General features: G+C 51.7%; 1 protein-coding gene across 1 annotated transcript in view; it reads right to left on the bottom strand.

The window, feature by feature from the left end:
- Nucleotides 1-8,327: 8,327 nt before the first annotated feature.
- COTL1 (coactosin like F-actin binding protein 1) overlaps nucleotides 8,328-9,856 on the bottom strand; it is a 44,656-nt gene continuing 43,127 nt past the window's right edge. The window contains exon 4 of the mRNA XM_082607688.1: nucleotides 8,328-9,585. Coding sequence (XP_082463814.1) covers nucleotides 9,475-9,585 — 111 coding nt within the window. The 3' untranslated portion in view covers nucleotides 8,328-9,474. The remainder of the gene's footprint in view (nucleotides 9,586-9,856) is intronic.

Genomic DNA, 9,856 nt, shown 5'->3' with positions numbered 1-9,856 from the left:
TGTAATCCCAGGGTTATTAGAGCTTCAGATTTGTCAGAAGTCGAGAGCTGGGTTTTTATGTGAAATCTTTCCTTTTTTTTTTTTTTTTTTTTTTTTTTTTGCGGTGTGTGGGCCTCTCACTGTTGTGGCCTCTCCCGTTGCGGAGCACAGGCTCCGGACGCACAGGCCCAGCGGCCATGGCTCACGGGCCCAGCCGCTCCGCGGCATGTGGGATCTTCCCAGACCGGGGCACGAACCCGTGTCCCCTGCATCGGCAGGCGGATTCTCAACCACTGCGCCACCAGGGAAGCCCGATCTTTCCATTTTTAAACAGTGGCAACCAATTCAAGATTTGGGGTGGGGCTTCTGAGTACCGTTGTGCAGGTCGTACACTGCACAACTCTGGAGTCACTAGTCTCATGTAAGTTCGGGGCAAACTGTGCAGCTATATATGTGCAATCCCATCACATCAAGGAGCCAGATCTGGCTTATGGGTCACCAGCTTGCCAAGTGCAACTCTCTAAACATCCAGTCATAGAGGTGGGACTAAATTAATGACTGTCCAACTATCAAGGATAAGTCATAAAAAGTGATGACGATAGTAGTATTCACCGAGCTGAAGGAGTGTTCACCACATATTGATGAGAAGAAAGAGCAAGTTACAAAAACATGAACAGAGTGCAATCTCCATTTTTTTTTTTTTTTTTTTTTTTTTTGCAGTATGCAGGCCTCTCACTGCTGTGGCCTCTCCCGTTGCGGAGCACAGGCTCCAGACACGCAGGCTCAACGGCCATGGCTCACGGGCCCAGCCGCTCCGCGGCATGTGGGATCTTCCCGGACCGGGGCACGAACCCGTGTCCCCTGCATCGGCAGGCGGACTCTCAACCACTGCACCACTAGGGAAGCCCCGGTCTCCATGTTTGAATATAAAAATGTATGTGCTGCTTTAGAAAATCTGGAAAGATATACCCCTAATTGGGACAAGACTTCTTTCTGAGAGGTAGAGCATCAGATCATTTTTATCCTTATCTTTTTTTTTTTTGGCCGTGCCTTGCATCATGTGGGATCTTAGTTCCCCAACCAGGGATCGAACCTGCACCTCGTGCACTGGAGGCACGGAGTCCCAACCACTGGACCACCAGGAAAGTCCCCATCTTCATCTCCTTTATCTCTGCTTTGTAAATACTTTTATGATGGCAAGTAATACTTATACAATGAAAAACGTAGCAAAAGGGTGGAAAGCAGGGCTGTGGTCAGAAACAGGGGTTCCCAAACTCAAACATGCACCAGCATTGGCCAGAGGGCGTGTTTAAATGCACAACCCCCCCAGCCCGCCCCCAGAGTCTGTGATTCAATAGGCCAGTGACTGGGCTTGAAGAGTCTGCCTTTCACCCGTTCCCAGGTGAAGCTAATGCAGTGCCTGGACCACAAACACCAAGAACCAGGGGGAAAATGCATTACTAGGCTCTACCCCCTGAAAAGACCTTATCAGGGTAGCTAAGAATCACTCGGTAAACTTGCTAAAAATGCAGATTCTAGGATGATCCCCAAAGACAGTGACTCACTGGGTCTGGGTTGGGGCCCAGGAATCTGCATCTTAGCAAATATGCCAGGTGATTTTGCTGTGGGTGCCTGGGGACATGCTTTGAGAAGCACGGGCACCTCTCTGTAGTGACAGCTCATTTAGGTGGTATCCATTTACTGAGTATTAAGTGGGTTCCTACTGTATGCCAGGCACTGTGCCAGGAACTGGACAGATGCATAAGCCATACCCCTGCCCTCCAGGTGTGACCCTGGAGGCAGGGCCAGAAGCAGCAAGCACCCGGTGGAAGGCTTCTGCCGAGGCTGACGAGACGGGGTGCAGTGATACAGGATGTGGGGGCCTGGGCAGTGGGTGCCCTGGGTCTTGAGGGAGGCGGCCTGGAATAGGGCGCTGGGAGCATCTGGGGACTTTCTTCCTTGTGATCTTTCAGACCAACAATTTGTTCTTAACAGCAACCAGCCTCACTTCTGTTGGAGTTTGAATCTTCTAACTCAAAACATGTGCTGTTGGGGCACATGAAAAGATGCTCAACATCACTAATTATCAGAGAAATGCAAATCAGCACTACAACAAGGTACCACCTCACACCGGTCAGAATGGCCATCATCAAAAAGTCTACAAATAAATGCTGGAGAGGGTGTGGAGAGAAGGGAACCCTCCTGCACTGTTGGTGGGAATGTAAGTTGGTGCAGCCACTATGGAGAACAGTATGGAGGTTCCTCAAAAAACAAAATAGAATTACTATATGATCCAGCAATCCCACTCCTGGGCATCTACCCAGACAAAACTCTAATTCAAAAAGAGGCATGCACCCCTATGTTCATAGCAGCACTGCTCACAATAGCCAAGACATGGAAACAACTTAAATGTCTATCCATAGATAAATGAATAAAGATGTGGTACATATATACAGTGGAATATTACTCAGCCATAAAAAAATAATGCCATTTGCAGCAACATGGATGGACCTAGAGATTATCATATTAAGTGAAGTCAGTCAGAAAGACAAGTATCATATGATATCACTTATATGTGGAATCTAAAATGACACCAATGAACTTATCTAGGAAACAGAAACAGACTCACAGACATAGAGAACAGACTTGTGGTTGCCAAGGGGGAGGGGGATCAGGGAGGGATGATTGGGAGTTTGGCGTTAGCAGATGCAAACTATTATATAGAGAATGGATAAACAACAAGGTCCCACTGTAGAGCACAGGGAACTATAGTCAATATCCTGTGAGAAACCATAATGGAAAAGAATATGAAAAAGAATATATCAATATATATATGTATAACTGAGTCACTTTGCTGTACAGCAGAAATTAACACAACATTGTAAACCAACTATACTTCAATTAAAAAAAAAAAACTCATGCTGTTGGGCAGCGGCCATGTTGTCCGTTCTGGGCGGGGCCTCTGTGAGAACACTCACCGCTGTTCCCTTTGCTTCCCGGCCTCTTCCAACCGTTCTACTTCAAACAAAGTCACCTGTCTAGGTGAGTCCTCTGTCATTCCTCCCTGCTGTTCCTGGGTATGCTATGCAAATTCTTTTGTTTTTAAAAATTCTGGAAACTTCCATATCCCAAACAGACAGGAAAACAAAATCATCTGACAAATTCCCACCTGCCCATGACACAGATGCTTCCATTTTATAGATTTCCTTCAGCTCTGTTACCAATAAATGAACCAAACAGACACAGCTGGAGTCTCACTCTGACCCTCCCTTTCCCTCGTGCCCTCCCTCCCCACGACTCACCCCTCACAGCATTTGATGTATTTTTGCTCGTGCGTATACACGCACAACCAATAGGTCATGTTATTTTGTCTGAAAATTTAGCTCTGGTGTTACCATCCTCTACCCTCATCGTTTTGCAAGTTGCCCTTTACAACTTTTTTACACCCACCTTTATGCTTTGGGACTTATCAGAAGAACTAGTTTTTCTTGCCCGTGCACACCATCCATGGCTCTGCGTGTCTTCCTCACTAGTGGCATCAGACACAGCCCTGCTGGGGATGTGGCCAGGGCATGTTGATGTCTGCGCTACTTCTCTTGGCTTTACCAGAAATAGCCCGTGGCAGTCTGTTGGCCCTCAGTTCAAAGGGGCTTCTTTTCTCCCTTATTCCCCAGCTGCAGGGCAGCTCCCCCAAACCAGGGATGGTGATGGGCTCCCCGCTCCAGATCCCAGGCACAGGCAGACAGAACAGGGTGGATCCCGAGGGGACCTGCAAGTCTCCACAGGCCGAGTCCTCCCCAGAGCCCCAGACTCAATGGTGTGGCTCTTGGCCTCAGGGCCAATCTGCCCCCTCCCGGCCCACCCAGAGGGAACCAAGGTCCCCCAGTCACCCCAGCCCTGGGGCACACTCCAGCCTCTGCAGCCACCTCCCTAATGGTATCTTAAGGATCTTCCAGAGACAGTGATAAGGGAGAAGCAAACAGGATAATGGCTTTGAGCCCCCAGTGGTGGAGAAGCCGGACAGGTACATGAGACAAGTAGACAGGTAGACAGGTACATGAGGTACGTTCCGGCCCTCCGGCAGAGCCAGCTCCCGGGGGAAGGAAGCCGGGAAGCCCTTGGAGCCTCTGCCTGGCTGAGCACCCACCGACCAAGTCTGACCCGGATCTAGGCAGGTTTGGGTTCTGTGTGGAGCTCGGAGAGGGGTGCAGAGACCCACGTGCTCCCAGTTCAGGCCACACCTGCTCCAGGGGAGCCCCACTTATGGATTGTTTGCTGAGCACCTACTACGCATAAGGTCCTAGAGACATGGTCCCTGCCCTTGAGAGTTTCACAGTTAGTACATAAAAGAGGGAAGTTTCCTGACTCTCCTGTAACGAATGAACACAACTGAGGGCTTAAAACAAGAGAAATTTATCCTCTCACCGTTCTGGAGGCCGGAAGTCTGAAATCAAGGTGTTGGCAGACTCAGGCTCCCTCGAGATGTCAGAAGCTCTGCGGGGTCGGGGGGGGGGGGTGCCTCCTGCCTCTTCCGGCTCCTGGGGGTTCCGGGCGCCCTTGGCTTGTGGCCGCCTTGCTCCAGTCTCTGCCCCTGTCTTCAAACGGCCTCCTCCCTTATATCTGTCTCAAGCTTCCCTCTGCGTTCTCTTATAAGGGACACCTGTCATTGGATTCAAGGCCCACCCTAAATCCAGGATGGTCTCACCTGAAGATCCTTAACTAATTACATCTACAACCACCCTATTTCCAAATAAGGTCCAGGCACAGGTTCCGTGGCACAGGTGTATCTTTGGGGGACCACCATCCAACCGACCACACAGGGCGTGGGGGAACCTTCTTGAAGAAGCAGGTCAGAGCGGAAACCAGTCTCTCTCTAGAGGGAGGGGACGTGGCCTTCAGGAAAGCGAAGGAAGGAAGGATGCCGGATCGGGGGTCCAAGGAGGAAGTGGACAGAGTCCTGAGCAGACAGACAAACAGGGCCCCTGCCCCCCGCCATCCCATTGGGAAATTTAAACTGGATCACAGGGCAGTGAGGTGCTCCTGGGGGGCGGTTAGCCTGGGGCTGGGATGGAGCTGCACGTGGGGAGCAAAATTCTCTGCTAATTTCAGGATGAGCTTTTCTGACGGGCAAGAAAAGCCATTAGAAGGAAACTGAGGTGCAGCCCACCTGGCCGGCCACCTCCGACCTGACTCAACCTGAGTGCAGAGCTGCCTCTGGTCTGTTAATGAGTCACCTCCTCACAGCCGACCTTTTTAGGTTCTTGTTTTCACCTCTCTTCTGTGAGTCACTAAGATGCGGGGAACAGGAAGCAGCAGGGAGATGAGGACAACCCACCCTCACCAGGACAGCACCTGGGGCTGAGCCCCCCTTCCCAGCCTCAGATGGCCCCCCAGAGAGTAAACGTCCATGAGGAGGCTGGGCCACCCCGGGGGGGATTAATCAGCCCCTCCACCCCAGCCCCGCCCCTGAGGACACAGAAACGCAGGCTGCAGTTATTGGCTGGTTTCCATGTAGATCTCCTCTGCCCCACACCGACCCTTGTGCAAGTCCCCTGAGCCTGGGGCACCCCATGCCCCAAACAGTGCCTGGTCACAGAAGGCGTGGTACTTGATTTTATATATATATATATACATATATATATTTTGGCCGCAGGGCATGCGGGATCTTAGTTCCCTGACTAGGGATCCATCCCAGGCCCCCTGCAGTGGAAGCACAGAATCTTAACCACTAGACCACCAGGAAAGTCCCCAGGCGTGCTTTAAAAAGGTCACAGGTCTTGGCATTCCTCCTACTGAGAGGCGGGGTCAGTGTCCCCTCCCCTTGAATGTGGAGGGGCTCATGACTGCTTCCCCCAGGAGAGTCCAGGGGAAATGCTGCCATGTAACTCTGGAGAGTTGGTCAGAAAAGGCCATGCAGCCTCGTCCTGGTCTTCTGGGATGCTCATTCTGGGGGAAACTGGCCACCGTGTAAGCCCACAGCCCTTAAAGAAGATGTGGTCCCTATGTCCAGTGGAATACACCTCAGCCATAAAAAGAATGAAATAATGCCATTTGCAGCAACGTGGATGGATCTAGAAATTATCATACTAAGTGAAGTAAGTCAGACAAAGAAAGACAAATACCATATGATATCACTTATATGTGGAATCTAATATATGACACAAATGAACTTATCTGTGAAACAGAAACAGAGTCGCACACAGACAGAACAGACCGGTGGTTGTCAAGGGGGTGGGGGAGGGATGGAGTGGGAGTTTGGGGTTAGCAGATGCAAACTATTATATAGAGAATGGACACACAACAAGGTCCTATTGTAGAGCACAGGGAACTATATTCAATATCCTGCGATAAACCATAATGGAAAAGAATATGAAAAAGAATGTATGTATATGTATGACTGAGTCACTTTGCTGTACAGCAGAAATTAACACAACATTGTAAATCGACTATACGTCAATCAAATACATTAAAAAAAAAAAGCAAGGCCACAGCCTGACAGCACGGTGGCAGGACAAGCTGGGTGCTCTGATCCACAGCCCAGCATGAGATGCCGGCCACGTTCAGCCTGGGCATCCAGCCCAGTCAATCTGACCGCAGCCAAAGGAGAGACCCTGCTAGTAAGAATCGCCCAGCTGAGCCCTTCCTAAATTTTCCTAAATTCTGGTTCTACAAAATCAAGGGCAAAACATGGTGGTTGTTTTACACCCTTCAGTTTGGGATAACCTGGAACGGCTGCTGAATGCCCAACGCGTCAAGTAATTCAGAGCATCTGTGAGCAAGGAGGCTCGAGTACCCAGAGCTCCGCCCCAACCCCTGCCAGGCCCTGATGGAGGCTAATCCGGGGCGTCCAGGCCCTGGGCAGTGTCGGGAGCAGGTGGAGGCAGCTCCAGGCAACGTGACCAGACACCTGCTGGATGCTAGTTACAGGGGATAAAGAGATAAAGGCAAAGTCTCTCTGCCCCTGAAGACCTCGAGATCCCATCAGGCACCCTCTGAAATCCCAGCTGAAGGCCTGAACTTCAGCTTTCAATTAAAACCAAGCTCCTTGACACACAAACCCAGCTCCACCCTCTTTGCTCTCCCCCTGAGCAAACATCCCCTCGGAGCCTTTGTACCTCCACCCCTTTGCCTGCTTCCCTCCTCTCCTTCAGCCCTCAGGTGTCACCTCCTCAGGGAAGCCCTCCTTTGCCCCCAACCAGGCCCAGTCCCTTTGTGATTTACTCACAGAACCTGGCTTCTCTTCCCAAAGGGGTTTATCTACATGTGTAATTATCCCAAGTTCTCTGACCAGAGCTAAAAGCCCGTAGGCCAGGAAGCCAGAGACCTACTTTGGCTCTCTCTGCTCTAGGTTTAGGGAAAAACTGGGGCACCCAGAGCTATCAAGACCTAGTGGCAGGCCGGATGGGATGAGGGCTGAGCCCTGCTGGATACCTTCAAAGTCCTCCTCCCTGTTCCTTAAGGATTTTGCAGATGAGAGAACCGAGGCCCAGGGAGGTTAGCCAACTTGCCCAAAGCCACACAGCTGTGAGCAGAGGGGCATGGCTGGGGATGGGCCTTGGGCGACCTCCAGCCTTGCCCACAAGGAATCTTGCAGGATTCCTTCCTGCTCTGATTTCGGTTTCTGCCCTCTCCCCGCACCCTCCCCTCCCCACTCCCAGTTCCTCCAAACCCGGCTGTGCATCTGAAACTCCTCTGGCCTGATTCTGCATTCCCACTGGGGCTGGCATGCTGGAAATCCCGTTTTGAAGCTCTAGGACAACCTCATAAAGGAAGTCACAGTCCAGCTGAGGAGGACGCTTTCTCCCAGCTTTTCCTGAACACGCAGAGAGGAGGCTTCTGACCACACAGGACACATCACAATCCTGCCATCTCCTCTCTATCTCCAACCCAGGGCCTCTCCACTCCCCTCACGAGCTACAGCACCAGGGCCACTGGGAGACCCAGGTTCGAATCCCAGCTCTGCCACCTTCCAGCTGGGTGGCCTCGTGTGAATCACTGAGACTCTCTGAGCCTCAGTTTCCATAAAACGGGGATGCCAACAGCACCTACATCTATCTTTTTTTCTTTCTTTTTTTTTTGCCACACTGTGAGGCTTGTGGGATCTTAGTTCCCCAACCAGCGTTCGAACCTTGCCCCCTGCATTGGGAGCTCGGAGTCTTAACCACTGGACCGCCAGGGAACTCCCAAACAGCACCTATTTCTGACGGTTATTGCTAAAGATTAAACAAGCTACAGAATAAGATACGCCAGTCCCTAATAGCTCCGTGAATGTCAATTCAATCTGAATACGACAACCGCCTTTGTTTTTCCAGTAAAGCAAGAAGCTTTATAAGACCAATCAGACAGCCTTGTTTTTTGAAAAACAAAAAACCCATTTATTTCTGTAAACCGTTTTGAGTGCGGATGCTCTTCACGACCCCAACACAGCACAGCCTTCCCCCAACGAAATGAGCAAGGAAAAGAGAAAAAGAATGCTACCAAACGTGCTCACGAAGAAGCAAGCCAATCTCATCTTTCTCTGAAAAAAAGAAAACCCTTTTGCCGGTGTGGTGCCACCAAGGATTAAAACCACAGACTTTCTGGTCCCCAGAGGGCGGGGCTCCTGCTGTACACGCTCTGTCCCCTGCTGTCCTTGCCGTCCGGCAGAGGACCGACTGGACCTCAATTCCCATCCCGCACCCCGGGCCTCTCCCCCTAATGCCCTCATCACTCGGGGAGCCCGGGAAGTGAACCCTGAAAGACTCTTCCTGTTGAATCTGGACTTAGACCTGTGTCCCCACTCCACGCCATCGTGAGATTTTGATCAAGAGGGTGGGAACGGGGCCACTTCAGACCGGTGGCAAAGCCAGGCAACGTTTAAGGCAAAATTTCTCTCTTCTCTTTCGGTCTGAGTCAGCCCTGCACATGTCACCACGGAGCACCATCTCTGATGGAGCCTGGAGCTTAGGCAACTTGGGATGGGGGGGGTGGGGACTCTGGAGCGACTCTCGGGGGTGTGTGAGCCTGGCCAGCGGGACATGTGTGTGCTTGCGGAGGCCACCGTCGAGGGCACAGCTGCCTCCTCAGCGGGAAGCAGGCGGGCGCCGAGGAAAACCAGGAGAGCAGCCATGGCCCGGGCGCCACAAGCAACACGAGGTTGGTGGGTGAGGCCGGGCAGGCTGCTTGTGCGTCAGTGAAATACCAGGACAGGATCACCATGGGAGGCACCTCCGATCTGATGATGTGCGTGCCCTCGGCATCAACATGATTTTTCTTTAGAACAAGAAAGAGCGGGGAAAGAAAGAAAAAAAGAGAAAAGAAAGATGTTCCATGAGCTTTGTGGGCTAGGACGTGGCAGGTGCACAAGGGAAGCGGGGAGGGGAGCTGGGTTTCGGACGGGGTGCCGGGCGCCGCCTCTCATGGCGTCTCCTCTCCCTGGCGGGCTGGTAGCTGAGGCCGTGGGCCCCTCGCCCGGGGAGCAGGCAGATGACTTTGGCAAGGGGCGGGGTGCGGGGGCTACTCCGTCTGGGCGTCGTAGTTGGCTCCGCCCGCCTTCTTGAGCTCGCTCCTGATGAAATCGTCCTCCAGCTCCCTCCGGTCGCTGATCACAAACTCTTTGGCGAAATTCTACCAGAACAAGATAGAACACAGAGTTCCCGTTAAAGAAGAGGGGACGGGATCTGAGCAGGGCTCAGGCAACACACCAGGAAGTCTTGGCACCTAAAACGCTAAGAAATGATCAAAATGAAAATCTGGTGGCAGAATGGTTTGGCAGGGGAAAAAAAAAACAAACCCCCCAAAAAACGTGACCAGAGATCAGGAAATGGGTAAAATCGAGATACTGTGTAGTTAGTTCCAAGACCACGGGGATGGGCCAAGGTCAGGTCTGGGTTCGGAT

This window comes from Mesoplodon mirus (assembly GCF_964341445.2).
Source record: "Mesoplodon mirus genome assembly, chromosome: 19".
Lineage (NCBI taxonomy): Eukaryota > Metazoa > Chordata > Mammalia > Artiodactyla > Ziphiidae > Mesoplodon > Mesoplodon mirus.
The sequence above is the reverse complement of the archived record's forward strand: the minus strand, read 5'-3'. Positions and strand labels throughout refer to the sequence as shown.